Consider the following 23,934-nt stretch of genomic DNA (forward strand, 5'->3'; position numbering starts at 1 on the left):
CTTGTGAATGCCACTGTAAGTTGTGTATATGACCTTGTGAATGCCACTGTAAGTTGTGTGTGTCATCACATAGAACACAGATGTGGTCACACACAAGCCAACCATCCGATGGTCATGTCTTATGTTCTGTTGAGCTCTGCTAAAACAGACATCTGAAAAGTCAAGTGATTTTAAGTCTCAAACATAATGCCGTGTAAAGAGATTGTGTGTTTGAGTCAGTAGAAAGCACTTTAACTATTATTTTGTTAATTTTACATGTACGCAAAGGTGTATAATGTATATTCCCTGAATGAGACCATATGAGTGTTGTGGGTATTTCAGGGCCTGGATTGGGACGGTAGCGACCAGTATTCATCCAAATGTATCATCAATAGAGAGCTGTCTAAATGAACTTTTCTGTTTTCATATCTGCTAGGTAATTGGTTGGTCATTCTGTTGAGATTTCTGCTCACTGGTGTCCAGCAACCCCACAGTCAGTTGGCTACACACACCTTAAGTACAATGGTGGAGAGATTGTCGTTGGAGTCTTGAAGTATGCACATATTAAGCTGGCCATGAAATGAATTGTGTTTTTAAAAAAAATGTTTTTTTTTTTTTTTTTTTGTCTGACTGTTCAGAAACTACTGGTGAGGAGCAACCAAAATAAACAATTACCTTTTTAGTTCTTGCTGTCCTTTTTGGGGGGCATTTCGAGCCTCAAAGGCTCTAGTGAGTAGTGCACGAAGAGGGAATAGAATGTCTCCTCTTGCTCAATCATCACCACAAGATGGCGGTCTAACTCTATGGAAATGTAGGAAATTTAAAACGTTATTTCAAGCTTTACCGATAATGTATTACTCAGTTGACTAGTATGACAACTCACTTAAATGATCATATAAAATACCTAGTGAATAACTTAGGTCAAGAGTGGGTTACCATATTGAAAATGGGAAAGGAGTACTTATCCAATATATGTCCCGAATGGCACCCTATTCCCCATATAGTGCACTACTTTTGACCAGAGCTCTAGGGGCCTTGTTAAAAAGTAGTGCTTTACATGGGGAATATGGTTCCATTTGGGACAGACAATATGTGACGCTACCATACTGCTCCCTCTAAACGGAACCTCTGCTCCCTCTAGACGGAACCTATCGAACTGTGATTTCAGCACTTCTGTGCTCTCCTTCATACATCAGGATTGATTCTCCAGGCAAGACAGTTTAAATGAACCCTGAGACGGAGCGCTCACCCTGGCTGGTATTCCAGAAGGCACCATACTCCCTACAGCTGGATAACAGGCTACATTAGACTATAATATGGATAGCAGGCTACATTAGACTATAATATGGATAACAGGCTACATTAGATTAGACTATAATCTGGATAGCAGGCTACATTAGATTAGACTATAATCTGGATAGCAGGCTACATTAGATTAGACTATAATATGGATAGCAGGCTACATTAGACTATAATATGGATAACAGGCTACATTAGACTATAATATGGATAGCAGGCTACATTAGACTATAATATGGATAGCAGGCTACATTAGACTATAATATGGATAACAGGCTACATTAGATTAGACTATAATCTGGATAGCAGGCTACATTAGATTAGACTATAATCTGGATAGCAGGCTACATTAGATTAGACTATAATATGGATAGCAGGCTACATTAGACTATAATATGGATAACAGGCTACATTAGACTATAATATGGATAGCAGGCTACATTAGACTATAATATGGGTAACAAGCTACATTAGATTATATATGGGTAACAGGCTACATTAGACTATAATATGGATAACAGGCTACATTAGACTATAATATGGATAGCAGGCTACATTAGACTATAATATGGATAACAGGCTACATTAGACTATAATATGGATAACAGGCTACATTATACTATAATATGGATAACAGGCTACATTAGACTATAATATGGATAGCAGGCTACATTAGACTATAATATGGATAACAGGCTATTATATATGGATAACAGGCTACATTAGACTATAATATGGATAACAGGCTACATTATATAATATGGATAACAGGCTACATTAGACTATAATATGGATAGCAGGCTAATTATACAGGATAACTACATTAGACTATAATATGGATAGCAGGCTACATTATACTATAATATGGATAACAGGCTACATTAGACTATAATATGGATAACAGGCTACATTAGATTATAATATGGATAACAGGCTACATTAGACTATAATATGGATAACAGGCTACATTAGACTATAATATGGATAACAGGCTACATTAGACTATAATATGGATAGCAGGCTACATTATACTATATATGGATAGCAGGCTACATTAGACTATATGGATAACAGGCTACATTAGACTATATGGATAACAGGCTACATTAGATTAGACTATAATATGGATAACAGGCTACATTAGACTATAATATGGATAACAGGCTACATTAGATTATATATGGATAACAGGCTACATTAGATTATAATATGGATAACAGGCTACATTAGACTATAATATGGATAACAGGCTACATTAGACTATAATATGGATAACAGGCTACATTAGACTATAATATAATCTGATAACAGGCTACATTAGACTATAATATGGATAACAGGCTACATTAGACTATAATATGGATAACATACATTAGACTATAATATGGATAACTACATTAGACAGGCTACATTAGACTATAATATGGATAACAGGCTACATTAGACTATAATATGGATAATTAGACTATAATATGGATAACAGGCTACTACATTAGACTAATATGGATAGACTATAATATGGATAACAGCTACATTATACTATATATGGATAGCAGGCTATAAATATGGATAACAGGCTACATTAGACTATAATATGGATAACAGGCTACATTAGACTATAATATGGATAACAGGCTACATTAGACTATAATATGGATAACAGGCTACATTAGACTGACACACACACACACACACTGTTTTATTTGAACAACGGGCAGATCTCGGTGTTGAAGGGACAGGGACCATATTGGACCCAAAGAGGGAGGTCCTCTGGGAAATCAGGGAACAGATTGGTGTGAGAGAGAACCAATGAGTCATACAGGGACTGTGTGTGTGAGTCAGACACGCACTGTGTGTGTGCGTGTGTGTGCATGAGTGTATGTGTTAGAGAGAGGATTCATCTTCCCACTTCCACTACCCTCCTGATGAAATCTCTCCCCAAAAGGAACACTGGTGTGTCAGGAGGGACTCCTGTAGGAGCTGGAACACTGGTGTGTCAGGAGGGACTCCTGTAGGAGCTGGAACACTGGTGTGTCAGGAGGGAATCCTGTAGGAGCTGGAACACTGGTGTGTCAGGAGGGACTCCTGTAGGAGCTGGAACACTGGTGTGTCAGGAGGGAATCCTGTAGGAGCTGGAACACTGGTGTGTCAGGAGGGACTTCTGTAGGAGCTGGAACACTGGTGTGTTAGGAGGGAATCCTGTAGGAGCTGGAACACTGGTGTGTCAGGAGGGACTCCTGTAGGAGCTGGAACACTGGTGTGTCAGGAGGGACTCCTGTAGGAGCTGGAACACTGGTGTGTCAGGAGGGAATCCTGTAGGAGCTGGAACACTGGTGTGTCAGGAGGGACTCCTGTAGGAGCTGGAACACTGGTGTGTCAGGAGGGACTCCTGTAGGAGCTGGAACACTGGTGTGTCAGGAGGGAATCCTGTAGGAGCTGGAACACTGGTGTGTCAGGAGGGACTCCTGTAGGAGCTGGAACACTGGTGTGTCAGGAGGGACTCCTGTAGGAGTGATTGGATTACTCCCTCTTCTAACAAAGAAATAATCAACCAGACAGCATCTTATTGACCTTCAGTTTATTCTAAGGTGCAGGATGCATTGCAAATCAAATATCTTATACACAAGGCACGTGGATGTGGCTCAAATGTTGTGTTGTTCTAACCGCTAGGCTACCTGCCACGGCTACCTCTCCCGGAGGGCTGCCTGCTCTAATCCCGGCTCGGACGGGAAAAGTCTGGCCGGAAGTGACCTGGCAACCAAAGGGTTTCTGGTATCAAATGCTGGTATCAAATGCCATTGTCTGCCGTTGTGCCCTTGAGCAAGGCACTTAACCCCCCACAACAACTGCTCCCTGGGCATCCAGTGTGGTAGCCCCCTGCGCTTCTCCCCCAAAAACTTTGTGCATATGTGTTTTTCAGAGGGGTTGGGTTAAAAGCAGAAGTCAAATTTCGGTTGGATCTTGTGTGCAATTGACTGATAAAGTGATATTGATTACAATGCGATTTTGAAATTATATATATTTTATTTGGAATTCAAATGATATGTAACGTTTTTAGTGTTAATTTTTTTGTATTTACTCTTGGGAATTTGCCATTATCATAGTTCTAGTTCTTCCGCTAGGTGTCGCTGTTGTCCTCTGTTTTATTATAAGAACCTGAGTTTTATTATAAGGACCTTTAAAATTTTAATTCTAACTCCAGTTGGTCATTTACACTCCTGTTTGCTATATTCACAATTGATGTTAACAACAAAGACAAATGAATTGAAATTGACATTGCAAATCAAATAGATATCTCAATTGCTTTGCTATATGGCTCATGACAGCAATGACATGACACCAAATTATGAATCATCTCTATAATTCCATTTGATGAATCATCTAAACAATCAAAGACCTGCCTCTGTTTTTATAGCTGTATGGGAAACTGTTCGTTTTGCATAATATAAACGCTGACTCTGGCAGGTAGGTGGGGTTTAACGGGGCTGATTATTTACGGTACTTTTTGTAGCAGCAGAGCTCTCCGGGATGGCATAAGAGTGGCTATTACTACGGGAGGAGAAAGCCTACCGACCAAACAAAAGACAGAGCCTCGTGGACTCGTTCCATCGGCGATGGCACAGCTGGAGGTGTTTTTGTTCACGGCTCTAGCTCGCATTTCGTCTGTGAAATCTGCTTCCTTTATTGGCTAATCCTGACCGGTACATCAACCGACACCTCCAACTATGGATTGCATTGAAGTTCCACCTTGTGTGTTTCTGCGTCAAGACAATAAGAAGTAAGAGAAAAACATCACGGACGACTGTGAGTTATTCTCCATTCCGGACTGATCCCCATCTATAGAGCGGGTCATTGAGAAATGCAGAAGTCAACGGATTTTTACCCGAAATAGATTTTGATAGACTATTTTGTTTCAATCCTCGGCTGCAATATTCAGGATATTCCATTGGTTGACGACACAATGTTTATTATCCACTTTCTACGCAAGTTATGTTTTATCTACCATAAATTATCCCTGTAGTTAGAATATATGTCTTCCTGCTCTCTATTTTGCAATTAACGGCCTGGGATGATATAACTGCAGTTTAGAGGATTGCTTTGCGCTGCTAGGAATAGTGCTCTGCTGTAGTTAAGCTCTTTTTAACAGAGAAAGGCCTGTAGGGATAGACGCTACGCAGATCGCCTATAGGCTTTCAGAAATACCCTTTTGTTCATTTTGATAACAAACCGATATATATATATATATATATAAAATCAAATGTAATTCATATATACGCAAGTAACCTATTCTGAGCTGGTGTACAGTTGTAGGCTATAAGGTGGAATCATCTGCCCACTGCACTAGCAAGGTGAGAGTAGAGTAGGGTTGCAGTGTGAGTGGAGTTCTCTGTGACAGAAGGACAACAACCATGGCTCTGCCAGATAACACCCCAGGCATTCCCGTAGTGGAGGAAGTCATCTTCCCTGAGATAGTAGAGCTGAACGTGGGCGGCCAGGTGTACATCACCCGCTACTCAACCCTCATCAGTGTACCAGACTCTCTCCTGTGGGAGATGTTTAGCAGGAAAACCACCAAAGGTCTGGCGAGGGACACCAAGGGCCGTTTCTTCCTGGACCGGGATGGTTTCCTGTTCCGGTATATTCTGGACTACATGAGAGATCAGCAGCTGGTGCTCCCTGACCACTTCCCAGAGCGGGGACGCCTGCAGCGGGAGGCTGAGTTCTTCAACCTACCTGAGCTCATAAAGATCCTGGCGCCCAAACTCAGCAAGCAGAACTCGCTGGGTGACGAGGGGTGTCAGAGCGACCCGGAGGACTCCTCGCCGGGCATCGACACCGGGCGCAACCTAGCCTCGCTGGGCACTGCCGCTGCCTGCGCCAGCCTGGTCCCCAGTGGAGACGGTAAGCACTCGGGATTCATCACCATCGGTTATCGCGGCTCCTATACTTTGGGGCGCGACAGTCAGTCCGACGCCAAGTTCAGACGTGTTGCTCGCATTATGGTCTGTGGCAAGACGTCGCTGGCTAAAGAGGTGTTTGGGGAGACGCTCAACGAGAGCCGTGACCCGGACCGACCCCCAGAGCGCTACACATCACGCTACTACCTCAAATTCACCTTCCTGGAGCAGGCCTTTGACAAGCTGGCAGACGCCGGGTTTCACATGGTGGCCTGTAACTCCACGGGGACCTGCGCCTTCGCTCACGAGCAGACGGACGACAAGATCTGGACCAGCTACACTGAATACGTGTTCTACCGTGAGTGAGACCATCATCAGCCCTGGTCCCGGGCCCCCAAGTGCTCCCCAGCCTCCAGCCCCTCTCCCGTTGCCTCCCTGGATCCAGCCCTGGGTCCTCTTGCCTCCTGGACCCCAGCCTCCAGCCCTCCCTAGTTCTTTGACCCCCCTTTGTGCTCCCTAGCCTCCAGTCCTTGGCTCCAACCACCAAGTTCCCCCCCACCCCCCACTCTCCCAGCCTCCAGCACTTGGATTCCTGCCTCAAGCCTCCCTGCCTCAAGCCCCCTGGCCCCCAGCCACATGGGCCCCGGCTTCAAGTACCCTGGACCCCAGCCCCATGGGCCCCTGCCTCAAGCCCCCTGGCCCCCAGCCCAATGGGCCCCTGCCTCAAGTCCCCTGGCCCCCAGCCCCATGGGCCCCTGCCTCAAGCCCCTGGCCCCCAGCCCCATGGGCCCCTGCCTCAAGCCCCCTGGCCCCCAGCCCCATGGGCTCCTGCCTCAAGTCCCCTGGCCCCCAGCCCCATGGGCCCCTGCCTCAAGCCCCCTGGACCCCAGCCCCATGGGCCACGGCCCCCTGCTCCCTCCTCCATATTTCTTTCTGACCCATCAGCTGCCTTCCTTACCGCCTCTGCTGTCCCCTCTTCTGATCCTTCTATAAACGGACTATCGCCCCCTCAAGCCTCCACACCAAGCCCCAGAGACCCAACTGCCTCCCCATCCACCCTCCATGTACTGTCTCCTTCTCCTGTATATAGTATCTGCCTCAGTGAAGCACAATGCTGTGTGTAAAATAGCTTATTTAGTCCAGTTCAAGCCCTTCCTGGTCTGTGTTTAACTAATTGCAGAACTCAGAGAGTAGGCTGGAGGGGCCTATTGGAAAAGAGCTTAGCCTGAAGTGGCCCCTGGTCGGTACTATTTTGTTCTGAATCAAGCCTCTGCTGTTGCTTACTCCAGCAGATCAGACTCCTCTCTTCTCCCTCCTACTCCTCCGAACAAAAAATATCCGATTAATGTGCCATCTAAGCAGCCTAGAGGAATGAGCGAGAGAGTGGCCAGCCCGGCACAAGCAAGAACAAAGTGTTACACAAACGGAAGTCTTTCACTTCCATTCCTCCTTCTCCTACTTCTTATTTCCATTATGATATGTCTGTGACCAAAGTGTTGGGAAAGGACCGTTCAGTTCTACTATTCAAATGATTTAACATATTCCTCCCCCCAAGGTCGTGGAAAGGGAATAATAACTTTAGCTTTGAAGTCTCTGCTTGTGAAGACAACTAGCTAACATGATGCTATCTTGTCTCACAAAAAGCACATTGTACTCCTTATAAGGGAAAAGAGCGCCTATATGGACCAATAGCATCCTCTCATGTTGTTTATGTGTCTTCTTCAGGACAAACCAGTTCTTTGCATTCTAGAAAAACAACGCTTTTCTTGTACGAGAGTCAAAACCAACAAACAAGGAAAGAAAACGTTGAGAAAAGAATGACTCAACTCAAAAAGATCAAGTTGTGTATTTGACTGCAGAAAGAGAAAAACAACAAGGGGTTTAAGGGGTTTAAGTGCAGGGTGAGGGTTTGTCTAAAATTGCACCCTATCCTCTATGTAGTGCACTACATTGACCAAAGTCCTCTGTAGGCCCTGCTCAAAAAAAGTGTGCTACATAAGGAATAGGGGTGCTTGATGAAGTGTGTTTATTGATTGTGTGACGGAGTGTTGACTATTCTAATCGCCCATGCCTGGAAGACCAGAGGAGATGTGAAGTGTTACATCACAATGTCCATAAAACCTCTCCTTCTACTCCTCCTCCTCTTCCCCTCTTCTTCCTTCTTCTCTTCCTCCTCCTCCTCCTCTTCCCCCTCCTCTTCCCCCTCTTCTTCCTCCTCCTCCTCCTCTCCCCCCTCTTCTTCCTCCTCCTCCTCCTCTTTCCCCTCTTCCTCCTCCTCTTTCCCCTCTTCCTCCTCCTCCTCCTCTCCCCCCTCTTCTTCCTCCTCCTCCTCTTCCTCCTCTTCCCCCTCTTCTTCCTCCTCCTCCTCCTCCTCTTTCCCCTCTTCCTCCTCCTCCTCTTTCCCCTCTTCCTCCTCCTCCTCCTCTCCCCCCTCTTCTTCCTCCTCCTCCCCCCCCTTCCTCCTTCTCCTCTTCCTCCTCCTCCTCCTCTTCCCCCTCTTCTTCCTCCTCCTCCTCTTCCCCCTCTTCCTCCTCCTCCTCTCATCTTGTTTTTTACACTGCCATTCTGTTTTTACTTTCTTCATTGAAGAACATTTGACAGGGATACGATTGTTATTGAATGCCCACAGCATTTGGCTCTTAGCCCTCTTCTGAAACTGTGGATTCTTTTTCTCATTGGAGTGTGTTTTTATTCACCTATCTATCCCAAGCTCTTGTATTCAGATCAGTAATCCAGTTTTAAGCTCTTTCATATTTGACGATAGCTCTCATTGACTGTAATGTGTATACCCATGAGAAGGAGAAAGGATTACGCCATAGCCAACCAAAGAACGACATTCTCTGAAAGCTGTAGCAGCTAAACAACAGTACAGGACAGAGATGTTTTTTGGGGAATGTTGTAATACAGTCGATTCCTGATAAGTACACCTCTTATAAGTGCAAAATCACTGGTTAATGCACGTTGTCATTACAGTTATAACAGTTGTATATCAGGAGTTGAATGTAGTTGGACTGAACAGTAATTGTAACCACAGTAACAGGAGACAGTGTGTGAATGGTCAGGTTAAGGTTAAGAGGTTAAGAGGGGTTAAATGTTTAGAGGAGTTAAGCATGGTTAAAAGTTAAGAGGGGTTAAGACAGGGTTAAAGGTTAAGAGGGGTTAAGTGGTAAGGGTCATTTTAAGGTACACCCTCAGGGCAAGTCTGCATATCAACAACAACATTACAATTTGAACTTTCAGTGCCTCAGTAGGTAAAATAAAGCTTAGAATCATCTCCAAATACCAAGGAACACAAATGATCTGAAAAGGCTAAACTTGTACCAGTAATAATCAATGGATCAACTAGTAATGTGGCTCGTAAATGACAGAATATTCTCCCTGATAAAGAAACTTTCTTTGCGGTTCGGTAGACAGAGTGATTTTAATTTGAGTGAAGGTGTAAAGAAGAGGCATTCTGAATGCCTGACGGATGATACATGTTTTCTTGGATATCGCTAGAATATGATAGCACATTCTTAGAGTATGATAGCACATTCTTAGAGTATGATAGCACATTCTTAGAGTATGATAGCACATTCTTAGAGTATGATAGCACATTCGTAGAGTATGATAGCACATTCTTAGAGTATGATAGCACATTCTTAGAGTATGATAGCACATTCTTAGAGTATGATAGCACATTCTTAGAGTATGATAGCACATTCTTAGAGTATGATAGCACATTCTTAGAGTATGATAGCACATTCTTAGAGTATGATAGCACATTCTTAGAGTATGATAGCACATTCTTAGAGTATGATAGCACATTCTTAGAGTATGATATGATACATTCTTAGAGTATGATAGCACATTCTTAGAGTATGATAGCACATTCTTAGAGTATGATAGCACATTCTTAGAGTATGATAGCACATTCTATAGAGTATGATAGCACATTCTTAGAGTATGATAGCACATTCTTAGAGTATGATAGCACATTCTTAGAGTATGATAGCACATTCTTAGAGTATGATAGCACATTCTTAGAGTATGATAGCACATTCTTAGAGTATGATTCTTAGCACATTCTTAGAGTATGATAGCACATTCTTAGAGTATGATAGCACATTCTTAGAGTATGATAGCACATTCTTAGAGTATGATAGCACATTCTTAGAGTATGATAGCACATTCTTAGAGTATGATAGCACATTCTTAGAGTATGATAGCACATTCTTAGAGTATGATAGCACATTCTTAGAGTATGATAGCACATTCTTAGAGTATGATAGCACATTCTTAGAGTATGATAGCACATTCTTAGAGTATGATAGCACATTCTTAGAGTATGATAGCACATTCTTAGAGTATGATAGCACATTCTTAGAGTATGATAGCACATTCTTAGAGTATGATAGCACATTCTTAGAGTATGATAGCACATTCTTAGATAGTATGATAGCACATTCTTAGAGTATGATAGCACATTCTTAGAGTATGATAGCACATTCTTAGAGTATGATAGCACATTCTTAGAGTATGATAGCACATTCTTAGAGTATGATAGTATGATAGCACATTCTTAGAGTATGATAGCACATTCTTAGAGTATGATAGCACATTCTTAGAGTATGATAGCACATTCTTAGAGTATGATAGCACATTCTTAGAGTATGATAGCACATTCTAGAGTATGATAGCACATTCTTAGAGTATGATAGCACATTCTTAGAGTATGATAGCACATTCTTAGAGTATGATAGCACATTCTTAGAGTATGATAGCACATTCTTAGAGTATGATAGCACATTCGTAGAGTATGATAGCACATTCGTAGAGTATGATAGCACATTCTTAGAGTATGATAGCACATTCGTAGAGTATGATAGCACATTCTTAGAGTATGATAGCACATTCTTAGAGTATGATAGCACATTCGTTAGAGTATGATAGCACATTCGTAGAGTATGATAGCACATTCGTAGAGTATGATAGCACATTCTTAGAGTATGATAGCACATTCGTAGAGTATGATAGCACATTCTTAGAGTATGATAGCACATTCTTAGAGTATGATAGCACATTCTTAGAGTATGATAGCACATTCGTAGAGTATGATAGCACATTCTTAGAGTATGATAGCACATTCTTAGAGTATGATAGATAGCACATTCTTAGAGTATGATAGCACATTCGTAGAGTATGATAGCACATTCTTAGAGTATGATAGCACATTCTTAGAGTATGATAGCACATTCTTAGAGTATGATAGCACATTCTTAGAGTATGATAGCACATTCTTAGAGTATGATAGCACATTCTTAGAGTATGATAGCACATTCTTAGAGTATGATAGCACATTCTTAGAGTATGATAGCACATTCTTAGAGTATGATAGCACATTCTTAGAGTATGATAGCACATTTGTAGAGTATGATAGCACATTCTTAGAGTATGATAGCACATTCTAGAGTATGATAGCACATTCTTAGAGTATGATAGCACATTCTTAGAGTATGATAGCACATTCTTAGAGTATGATAGCACATTCTTAGAGTATGATAGCACATTCTTAGAGTATGATAGCACATTCTTAGAGTATGATAGCACATTCTTAGAGTATGATAGCACATTCTTAGAGTATGATAGCACATTCTTAGAGTATGATAGCACATTCTTAGAGTATGATAGAGTATGATAGCACATTCGTAGAGTATGATAGCACATTCGTAGAGTATGATAGCACATTCGTAGAGTATGATAGCACATTCTTAGAGTATGATAGCACATTCTTAGAGTATGATAGCACATTCTTAGAGTATGATAGCACATTCGTAGAGTATGATAGCACATTCTAGAGTATGATAGCACATTCTTAGAGTATTCGTATATGATAGCACATGCGTAGAGTATGATAGCACATGCGTAGAGTATGATAGCACATGCGTAGAGTATGATAGCACATTCGTAGAGTATGATAGCACATTCGTAGAGTATGATAGCACATTCTTAGAGTATGATAGCACATTCTTAGAGTATTATAGCACATTCGTAGAGTATGATAGCACATTCTTAGAGTATGATAGCACATTCTTAGAGTATGATAGCACATTCTTAGAGTATGATAGCACATTCTTAGAGTATGATAGCACATTCTTAGAGTATGATAGCACATTCTTAGAGTATGATAGCACATTCGTAGAGTATGATAGCACATTCTTAGAGTATGATAGCACATTCTTAGAGTATGATAGCACATTCGTAGAGTATGATAGCACATTCGTAGAGTATGATAGCACATTCGTAGAGTATGATAGCACATTCGTAGAGTATGATAGCACATTCTTAGAGTATGATAGCACATTCTTAGAGTATGATAGCACATTCTTAGAGTATGATAGCACATTCGTAGAGTATGATAGCACATTCTTAGAGTATGATAGCACATGCGTAGAGTATGATAGCACATGCGTAGAGTATGATAGCACATGCGTAGAGTATGATAGCACATTCTTAGAGTATGATAGCACATGCGTAGAGTATGATAGCACATGCGTAGAGTATGATAGCACATGCGTAGAGTATGATAGCACATGCGTAGAGTATGATAGCACATGCGTAGAGTATGATAGCACATTCTTAGAGTATGATAGCACATTCGTAGAGTATGATAGCACATTCGTAGAGTATGATAGCACATTCCTAGAGTATGATTGCACATTCTTAGAGTATGATAGCACATTCTTAGAGTATGATAGCACATTCTTAGAGTATGATAGCACATTCGTAGAGTATGATAGCACATTCTTAGAGTATGATAGCACATGCGTAGAGTATGATAGCACATGCGTAGAGTATGATAGCACATGCGTAGAGTATGATAGCACATGCGTAGAGTATGATAGCACATTCGTAGAGTATGATAGCACATGCGTAGAGTATGATAGCACATTCGTAGAGTATGATAGCACATGCGTAGAGTATGATAGCACATGCGTAGAGTATGATAGCACATTCGTAGAGTATGATGTGAAATGAAATGTCATTGTCAGCTTCAGTATCAATGTCACAAGTCAAACATAGACCAAACGTCAATGGAGAAAACATCTTAGTTGTTCAGTAGGTACACCGTACACCCTGAAGAAAACACTGGTTGTTCAGTAGGTACACCGTACACCCTGAAGAAAACACTGGTTGTTCAGTAGGTACACCGTACACCCTGAAGAAAACACTGGTTGTTCAGTAGGTACACCGTACACCCTGAAGAAAACACTGGTTGTTCAGTAGGTACACCGTACACCCTGAAGAAAACACTGGTTGTTCAGTAGGTACACCGTACACCCTGAAGAAAACACTGGTTGTTCAGTAGGTACACCGTACACCCTGAAGAAAACACTGGTTGTTCAGTAGGTACACCGTACACCCTGAAGAAAACACTGGTTGTTCAGTAGGTACACCGTACACCCTGAAGAAAACACTGGTTGTTCAGTAGGTACACCGTACACCCTGAAGAAAACACTGGTTGCTCAGTAGGTACACCGTACACCCTGAAGAAAACACTGGTTGTTCAGTAGGTACACCGTACACCCTGAAGAAAACACTGGTTGTTCAGTAGGTACACCGTACACCCTGAAGAAAACACTGGTTGTTCAGTAGGTACACCGTACACCCTGAAGAAAACACTGGTTGTTCAGTAGGTACACCGTACACCCTGAAGTACACCCTGAAGAAAACACTGGTTGTTCAGTAGGTACACCGTACACCCTGAAGAAAACACTGGTTGTTCAGTAGGTACACCGTACACCCTGAAGAAAACACTGGTTGTTCAGTAGGTACACCGTACACCCTGAAGAAAACACTGGTTTCTATACCTATTACATGTTGTGGAAACATGATTAGTGTGAGACTTTCTTTTTGCTTTTATTTCTACTCTCCATTAGTCCTCTACAAGGCATTTTGGGCGTCAGCTTATGTCTTTTGTTATACAGCAGACGAAAGGAAAATGTCATCTGTCAATTCAAATGTGTTTTTTATCATCTGCTACAGTTGCATTGTACGTCCATGTTGAATGATTGATTAACTAACCTGGTAAAGTAGGGTGACATACTACAGGAGAGTTGTGTACGCTCTCATTTACATTATTATTGTAACCTGAAATTGTTAAAAGAACATACAAATATTTCACAAGTAAACTGTTCATTTGTTTTTACTGAAGACACCACAAGCCTATAAAAGTAACTGTATACTTCCAAGACTTTCCACCTCTCTGCTCTCTTTCTCTCTCTGCTCTTTCTCTATCTCTGTCTCTCTCTTTCCACCTCTCTCTGCTCTCTTTCTCTCTCTGCTCTTTCTCTATCTCTGTCTCTGTTTCTCTCTTTCCACCTCTCTCTGCTCTCTTTCTCTCTCTGCTCTTTCTCTCTCTGTCTCTGTCTCTCTCTTTCCACCTCTCTCTGCTCTCTTTCTCTCTCTGCTCTTTCTCTATCTCTGTCTCTGTCTCTCTCTTTCCACCTCTCTGCTCTCTTTCTCTCTCTGCTCTTTCTCTATCTCTGTCTCTGTCTCTCTCTTTCCACCTCTCTGCTCTCTTTCTCTCTCTGCTCTTTCTCTATCTCTGTCTCTGTCTCTCTCTTTTCACCTCTCTCTGTCTCTCTATCTCTCTATCGCTCTCTCTCTATTGGATAGCCATATCCCTTTCTTGCTCTCTCTCTCTCTCTCTTGCACTCTCCTCTCTCTCCCCCTCTCTCCCTCTCTCCCCCTCTCGCTCTCTCTCTCTATCTCTCTCTCTCTCTCTCTCTCTCTTTCCCTCTCTTTCTCACTCTCTCGCAGTGAAAAGGCAGGCCAGAGTCAGTGACAGAGCGGATCTGGAATAGCAACGGTAGGTAAGTGGCTCTGTCAAAGCAGATTACAGAACCTCTGTGTGTCTCTGCCTCTAATCCATTAATTAGACCTGAGTATACTGTAGCAACCTAGTATCAGTCAGATACAAGACATTAATAAACATAGTTGTTGTTGAGTAACAGCCAGGTCAGGTAGACCGCAAACAGGAAACCCTCGTTTTCATCAAAACAGAGAGAACTAGGCCTCTGATCTTTGTCATCAAAACAGAGAGAACTAGGTCTCTGATCTTTGCCATTGAAACAGAGAGAACTAGGTCTCTGATCTTTGCCATTGAAACGGAGAGAACTAGGTCTCTGATCTTTGTCATTGAAACAGAGAGAACTAGGTCTCTGATCTTTGTCATTGAAACAGAGAGAACTAGGTCTCTGATCTTTGTCATTGAAACAGAGAAAACTAGGTCTCTGATCTTTGCCATAGAATCAGAGAACGTAGTCAATGTAGTCTCTGTTTTTAGCCAAAGGAGTTTTGCACCATTTGCGTCCCCTCCGTGGTGAGATGGGGCGCTGGTGCAGCCAGGTTGTTAAAGATTGATGTCAAATTTGGACGTCTATCCATATCCTGAGGACGTTTTGAAATGCCTTCAAAACTGGCCACTAGGGGCAACAGAGAGCATTATTACCATCAAGTAGGCTTGGGTTTTGCTACGGTGTTGTGGACTCGGGTGGCTTGGGAAATCCCTTAACCCAGGATCAGAAGGTTGGGTGTTTGATCCCAGTCGTGAACACTGTTTTATTATTTCTGGTTTTAACCCAAACCGTAACCCTTACCATAACCATTCAGAATGAGTGACTAAACTTAACCCTTACCATAACCATTCAGAATGAGTGACTAAACTTAACCCTTACCATAACCATTCAGAATGAGTGACTAAACTTAACCCTTACCATAACCATTCAGAATGAGTGACTAAACTTAACCCTTACCATAACCATTCAGAATGAGTGACTAAACTTAACCCTTACCATAACCATTCAGAATGAGTGACTAAACTTAACCCTTACCATAACCATTCAGAATGAGTGACTAAACTTAACCCTTACCATAACCATTCAGAATGAGTGACTAAACTTAACCCTTACCATAACCATTCAGAATGAGTGACTAAACTTAACCCTTACCATAACCATTCAGAATGAGTGACTAAACTTAACCCTTACCATAACCATTCAGAATGAGTGACTAAACTTAACCCTTACCATAACCATTCAGAATGAGTGACTAAACTTAACCCTTACCATAACCATTCAGAATGAGTGACTAAACTTAACCCTTACCATAACCATTCAGAATGAGTGACTAAACTTAACCCTTACCATAACCATTCAGAATGAGTGACTAAACTTAACCCTTACCATAACCATTCAGAATGAGTGACTAAACTTAACCCTTACCATAACCATTCAGAATGAGTGACTAAACTTAACCCTTACCATAACCATTCAGAATGAGTGACTAAACTTAACCCTTACCATAACCATTCAGAATGAGTGACTAAACTTAACCCTTACCATAACCATTCAGAATGAGTGACTAAACTTAACCCTTACCATAACCATTCAGAATGAGTGACTAAACTTAACCCTTAACTTCAAAAGTTGAAGTTTGGAGAACATGGCTGAACGTCTAATTTTTCAAAGAGACTGTGAGAGCTTGTTGGATGGTGTTGACTTGTCTGATGTGAAAAAATACGTAAAACATTTTCTCACAATTATGTATGAATCAAGTCAATGCATCATGACCTTGTTATTTAAAGTGATGTGAGTCTATTATGTATGAATCAATTCAATGCATCATGACCTTGTTATTTAAAGTGACGTGAGTCTATTAAGTATGAATCAAGTCAATGCGTCATGACCTTATGTAAAGTGAGTGAGTCAAGTAATAAATGTTTTAAATGGCTTAGATGTCAGAGGTTCTCAAAATATCCTCTATCTGGCGCACACACACACAAACACGTTAAAATCTTTGTGTGCCGCCTCTTCCAATCTAGATCCGTCTATTTTTGGGTCGTTGTTTCGGAATGCATGATGGCAGTGGAATCCTCCAGAGTGTGATGTCACAGTGCCTGGAATGTTTTTCCGACCAATCCAAACTGAGTCTGAAGTGATTGAGGCGGTGATATGAGTGTGGGTTTTGTCGCGTCAGTGAGTGACTGTGCACATCGACATCGTAGTGTAAAGTCACATCCACATCGTAGTGTAGAGTCTCATCAGTGTGTGACTCTGCACATCCACATCGTAGTGTAAAGTCACATCCACATCGTAGTGTAAAGTCACATCCACATCGTAGTGTAGAGTCTCATCAGTGAGTGACTCTGCACATCCACATCGTAGTGTAAAGTCACATCCACATCGTAGTGTAGAGTCTCATCAGTGTGTGACTCTGCACATCCACATCGTAGTGTAAAGTCACATCCACATCGTAGTGTAAAGTCACATCGACATTGTAGTGTAAAGTCACATCCACATCGTAGTGTAAAGTCACATCCACATCGTAGTGTAAAGTCTCGTCAGTGACTGACTCTGCACATCCACATCGTAGTGTAAAGTCTCGTCAGTGAGTGACTGCACATCCACATCATAGTGTAGAGTCTCGTCAGTGAGTGACTCTGCACATCCACATCGTAGTGTAAAGTCACATCCACATCGTAGTGTAAAGTCACATCCACATCGTAGTGTAAAGTCTCGTCAGTGACTGACTCTGCACATCGACATTGTAGTGTAAAGTCTCGTCAGTGACTGACTCTGCACATCCACATCGTAGTGTAAAGTCACATCCACATCGTAGTGTAAAGTCACATCCAAATCGTAGTGTAAAGTCACATCCACATCATAGTGTAAAGTCACATCCACATCGTAGTGTAAAGTCTCGTCAGTGACTGACTCTGCACATCCACATAGTAGTGTAAAGTCTCGTCAGTGACTGACTCTGCACATCCACATCGTAGTGTAAAGTCACATCCACATCGTAGTGTAAAGTCTCGTCAGTGACTGACTCTGCACATCCACACCGTAGTGTAAAGTCACATCCACATCGTAGTGTAAAGTCACATCCACATCGTAGTGTAAAGTCACATCCAGATCGTAGTGTAAAGTCACATCCACATCGTAGTGTAAAGTCACATCCACATCGTAGTGTAAAGTCTCGTCAGTGACTGACTCTGCACATCGACATTGTAGTGTAAAGTCTCGTCAGTGACTGACTCTGCACATCCACATCGTAGTGTAAAGTCACATCTACATCGTAGTGTAAAGTCACATCCACATCGTAGTTTAAAGTCACATCCACATCGTAGTTTAAAGTCACATCCACATCGTAGTGTAAAGTCACACCCACATCATAGTGTAAAGTCCCATCAGTGAGTGACTCTGCACATCCACATCGTAGTGTAAAGTCTCGTCAGTGAGTGACTCTGCACATCCACATCGTAGTGTAAAGTCACATCCACATCGTAGTGTAAAGTCACATCCAAATCATAGTGTAAAGTCACATCCACATCGTAGTGTAAAGTCACATCCAAATCGTAGTGTAAAGTCACATCCACATCGCAGTTTAAAGTCACATCCACATCGTAGTTTAAAGTCACATCCACATCGTAGTGTAAAGTCACATCCACATCGTAGTTTAAAGTCACATCTACATCGTAGTGTAAAGTCACATCCACATCGTAGTTTAAAGTCACATCTACATCATAGTGTAAAGTCACATCCACATCGTAGTTTAAAGTCACATCCACATCGTAGTGTAAAGTCACACCCACATCGTAGTGTAAAGTCTCATCAGTGAGTGACTCTGCACATCCACATCGTAGTGTAAAGTCTCATCAGTGAGTGACTCTGCACATCCACATCGTAGTGTAAAGTCCCATCAGTGAGTGACTCTGCACATCCACATCGTAGTGTAAAGTCTCGTCAGTGAGTGACTCTGCACATCCACATTGTAGTGTAGAGTCTCGTCAGTGAGTGACTCTGCACATCCACATCGTAGTGTAAAGTCTCGTCAGTGAGTGACTCTGCACATCCACATCGTAGTGTAAAGTCTCGTCAGTGAGTGACTCTGCACATCCACATTGTAGTGTAGAGTCTCGTCAGTGAGTGACTATGCACATCCACATCGTAGTGTAAAGTCACATCCACATCGTAGTGTAAAGTCACATCCACATCGTAGTGTAAAGTCTCGTCCACATTGTAGTGTAAATTCACATCCAAATCATAGTGTAAATTCACATCCACATCGTAGTGTAAAGTCACATCCACATCGTAGTGTAAAGTCTCGTCAGTGACTGACTCTGCACATCGCCACGTAGTGTAAAACACCAAAGCAAACCACTAGCTGGGAGGTGTCAAAGCACATTGAGGGAATATCAGAAGGTAGTGTCCGTGCTACAGGTCTATACCTCTGTGGTTAACTATGAGGCTCAGCATTAAACACCGTTGGTGTAAGAGGGTCACTTAAATACGCTGAAGCTATCCCAGATGGTCATCTAAACCTGGTGTTAGAGGGTCACTTAGATACGCTGAAGCTATCCCAGATGGTCATCTAAACCTGGTGTTAGAGGGTCACTTAGATACGCTGAAGCTATCCCAGATGGTCATCTAAACCTGGTGTAAGAGGGTCACTTAAATACGCTGAAGCTATCCCAGATGGTCATCTAAACCTGGTGTAAGAGGGTCACTTAAATACGCTGAAGCTATCCCAGATGGTCATCTAAACCTGGTGTGAAAGTCGAGCATGTTTGGTTGTGAGCCATATAGTGAGCAGGTGTGAACTATGTCTGATCATACCAGGAACGTGTTACAATAAAGACATTTTATCATGAATGGTTCTTACCTGCCTTTTTTAATATGCTGTCGTGAATACAGTGTCTGTATTTGTACTGCAAGATAGTTACACTAAGCAAGCATTCGCAGCACATAGAAATGAATCTCTGACATTGCTATTATAAACAGATGGTTTCTGACTATTTTGCAGCACTGTGTCATCTACCTCCTCTTGCTGTTATTGTATTCCTCACCCTCTCGGTCTTCACATGTCCTCTAGTACACAACATGCGAGAGAGGGAGTAGTGTAGAGTGTTCCGGAATCTACTGGAATGTAGCTATAGAGTGTTCTAGAATCTAGAGTGTTGCTTCTGGAGCCCTCTGTTACCAGGCAGCATTAGGACTGCAGTATTGTAGAGTGTTCCGGAATCTACTGGAATGTAGCTATAGAGTGTTCTGGAATCTATAGTGTTGCTACTGGAGCCCTCTGTTACCAGGCAGCATTAGGACTGCAGTATTGTAGAGTGTTCCGGAATCTACTGGAATGTAGCTATAGAGTGTTCTGGAATCTATAGTGTTGCTACTGGAGCCCTCTGTTACCAGGCAGCATTAGGACTGCATTATTGTAGAGTGTTCCGGAATCTACTGGAATGTAGCTATAGAGTGTTCTGGAATCTAGAGTGTTGCTACTGGAGCCCTCTGTCACCAGGCAGCATTAGGACTGGTGCTCTGTGTGGACTGAGAATGGAGTAGAGAGAGCCAGGGACACAGTAGGCCTTATACTATAGCTTAGCCTTGAAAGTCCCTGAGCCAGAGAGAGATAAGGCCCCATGCATCTTCAGGACAACATGCCTTCAGCAGTCAGCTTCAATCGCTCAGTGTTTCTGTAACTAATGGCACCCTATTCCCTATGTTGTGCCCATAGGGTTCTGCTCAAAAGTGGTGAACTAAATAGTGAATGGGGAGCCATTTGGGATATACCCACTGTTAGGAGAAAAGGAAAGAGAGGGAAAAAGAGAAGGAAAGAGGAATGCACAGACATAAATATACAGAGAGACATGTTCAGAGAGAGAGAGAGAGATACACACACTTACGGAGAGAGGTAGGAAAATACAGACCACTGCAGTGGTTCCCAAACTTTTGATAGTCCCGTACCCCTTCAAACATTCAACCTCCAGCTGCGTACCCCCTCTAGCACCAGGGTCAGCGCACTCTCAAATGTTGTTTTTTGCCATCATTGTAAGCCTGCCACACACACACACTATACGATACATTTATTAAACATAAGAATGAGTGTGAGTTTTTGCCACAACCCGGCTCGTGGGAAGTGACAAAGAGCTCTTATAGGACCAGGGCACAAATAATATAATAATAATCAATCATTTAGCTCTATATTTAACCGTCTTACATATAAAACCTTATTTGTTAATCGAAAATTGTGAATAACTCACCACAGGTTAATGAGAAGGGTGTGCTTGAAAGGATGCACATAACTCAATGCAATGTTGAGTTGTATTGGAGAGAGTCTCAGTCTTAAATCATTTCCCACACATGCATGTATATAGTTTTCATGCTAGTGAGGGCCGAGAATCCACTCTCACATAGGTCCGTGCTTATAAAGGGCCTCAGTGACTTAACAGCACGATTTGCCAAGGCAGGATACCCTGAGCACAGCCCAATCCAGAAATCTGGCAGTAGCTTCTGATTAAATTCAATTTTCATGAACCGCTTGTTGCAATTTCGATGAGGCTCTCTTGTTCAGATATCGGTAAGTGGACTGGAGGCAGGGCATGAAAGGGATAATTATCATACAATGATGGAAAGACCTGAGTGTTGTCCTTGTTAATGCAGACAGTGAAGAGCTCCAACTTCTTAATCATAGCCTCAATTTTGTCCTGCACCTTGAATATAGTTGTGGAGAGTCCCTGTAATCCTAGATTCAGATCATTCAGGCGAGAAAACGCATCACCCAGATAGGCCAGTCGTGTGAGAAGCTCGTCATCATATAAGCAGTTAGAAAAGTGAACATTTTGGTCAGTAAAGAAAATTTGAAGCTCATCTCCCAATGAAAAAAAAACATGTCAATACTTTGCCCCTTGATAACCGGCACACTTCTGTATGTTGTAAAAGCGTTAGATGGTCGCTGCCCATATCATCGCATAGTGCAGAAAATACACGCAAGTTCAGAAGCCTTGCTTTAACAAAGTTACCCTCTTAAGGACTGGCACCTTTTTTCAATTTCCGTCTAAAATGACATACCCAAATCTAACTGCCTGTAGCTCAGGATCTGAAACAAGGATATGTATATTCTTGATACCATTTGAAAGGAAACACTTTGACGTTTGTGGAAATGTGAAATTAATGTCTGAGAATATTACACATTAGATCTGGCAGAAGATAATAGAAACATAAAAACGTTAATTTTCTATTTTTTGTTTTGTTCCATCATCTTTGAATTGCAAGAGAAAGGCCATAATATAATATTGCAGTTTAGGTACAATTTCGATTTTGGCCACTAGATGGCAGCAGTGTGTGTGCAAAGTTTCAGATTGATCCAGTGAAGCAGGCAATACCTTCGGGTGTACGCCAAATAAAAATGTGTTTAACTGTTATGCTGGTGAATGAGGACCCAAAAGCGACTTAACGAAAACAGAGTCTTTATTCCAGTATATGACAAAAGTAATAATCCTGGAAAAATCAAGAAGAAAACAAAACAGGAAAAAACTTAAATCCACTCGTAGTAACGAGGACAGACTGGAGACTCGACCATTGACTGCAGGTTGCTTCGGGAAGGCACCGACCGTAGCAGACTAAGACACCTGCTCACACGCAGCATCTGAAGGAGACAAAACACGACAGGGCGAGACAAGGACACAGCACAGCGAACATCATACAAGGATCCGACAAGGACAGAAGCGGAAAACAAGGGGAGAAATAGGGACTCTAATCAGAGGGCAAAATAGGGGACAGGTGTGAAAAGAGTAAATGAGTGAGTTAGGAGAATGAGGAACAGCTGGGAGCAGGAACGGAACGATAGAGAGAAGAGAGAGAGGGAGGGGGAGAGAGAGGGATAGAAAAAGGGAACGAACCTAATAAGACCAGCAGGGGGAAACGAACAGAAGGGAAAGCACAAGGACAAGACAATATATGACAAAACATGACATTAACTTTTTTTTCTCTCACATTTAAAAAAAGTACATTTATATTTTCCACAGGGCTATACATTTGGGTGAGTCTTTTTTCTCTCGCCTGAGTAGCCTCGTTTCACTGCCAAAAAACAAATTAAACCATCTAGTGTTCAGCGAAATAACAACACAATGTCAAATACAGGTAGCCTCGTCAAATAATGAACATCCAATCACATTAACCGTTACTCTCTCACGGGAATAACACTAACGGTCCATATGTAGCCAAACGTTAGCTACCGCTCATGTTGGTATCTGTACTGATGGCGCAAAAGCCATGGCAGGGAGACAGTGGAGTGGTAACGCGCGTGCAAGCAGTTGCTCTCGACGTCACTTGGGTACACTGAAAGCATGAAGAACCTTAGAAAAACCTTGACAATGTACAGGCTCAGTGAGCACAGCCTTGCCATTGAGAAGGGTAGACACAGGAAAACATGGCTCCCTGTAGAGGAAAGGCTGTGCAACCACTGCACAACAGCAGAACCCGAAACAGAGCTGCATTTCCTGACAAAATGTGTTTTTTTTTAAATTAAACAATTATTGTCATTTCCCCAAATTTGAATTCCTTATTCAAGGTTTCAAAGACCTCTGACGAGAATAGGCTACCCGTCCTGTTGGGAGAGGACGCAGAGAGCTGTGGGTTGGCAGCACACTACATTGCTGCCTGTCATAAGAGGAGGGACAGTGTCTGACAGACCGACCAACCTGCACATGTCCTCTACTGTAAACTTATTGTTATTGTTCAATGTGTTGGTTGTTTTGACCCTTGATTAATTGTTGTTACTGTTGTCCCGTTGACTATATTGATTATTGTTATTAATATGGTAATATTTTAAATGTCCAAGGTAAGCTTTGGCAATATGTACATTGTTACGTCATGCCAATAAAGCTAATTTAATTACATAAAATGTAATTTAATTGAGAGAAAGAGAGAGAGAA

The 23,934-nt window shown here is 42.1% G+C and overlaps 2 protein-coding genes across 2 annotated transcripts in view; both read left to right on the forward strand.

Annotated features, from left to right (window-relative positions):
- Positions 1-4,668: 4,668 nt before the first annotated feature.
- LOC123993675 (BTB/POZ domain-containing protein KCTD12-like) lies at positions 4,669-6,887 on the forward strand. Its single transcript, XM_046296058.1, has one exon. It carries the CDS (start codon positions 5,688-5,690, stop codon positions 6,540-6,542), a length of 855 nt encoding a protein of 284 aa, XP_046152014.1. The 5' UTR covers positions 4,669-5,687; the 3' UTR covers positions 6,543-6,887.
- Positions 6,888-14,983: 8,096 nt separating this feature from the next.
- LOC123993676 (chitin-binding lectin 1-like) overlaps positions 14,984-23,934 on the forward strand; it is a 34,011-nt gene continuing 25,060 nt past the window's right edge. Inside the window, exon 1 of the mRNA XM_046296059.1 lies at positions 14,984-15,027. The gene's annotated coding sequence lies outside the window, so the exon portion shown is untranslated. The remainder of the gene's footprint in view (positions 15,028-23,934) is intronic.

The sequence above is a fragment of the Oncorhynchus gorbuscha genome, linkage group LG13 (genome assembly GCF_021184085.1).
Source record: "Oncorhynchus gorbuscha isolate QuinsamMale2020 ecotype Even-year linkage group LG13, OgorEven_v1.0, whole genome shotgun sequence".
NCBI classification, from domain to species: Eukaryota; Metazoa; Chordata; class Actinopteri; order Salmoniformes; family Salmonidae; genus Oncorhynchus; species Oncorhynchus gorbuscha.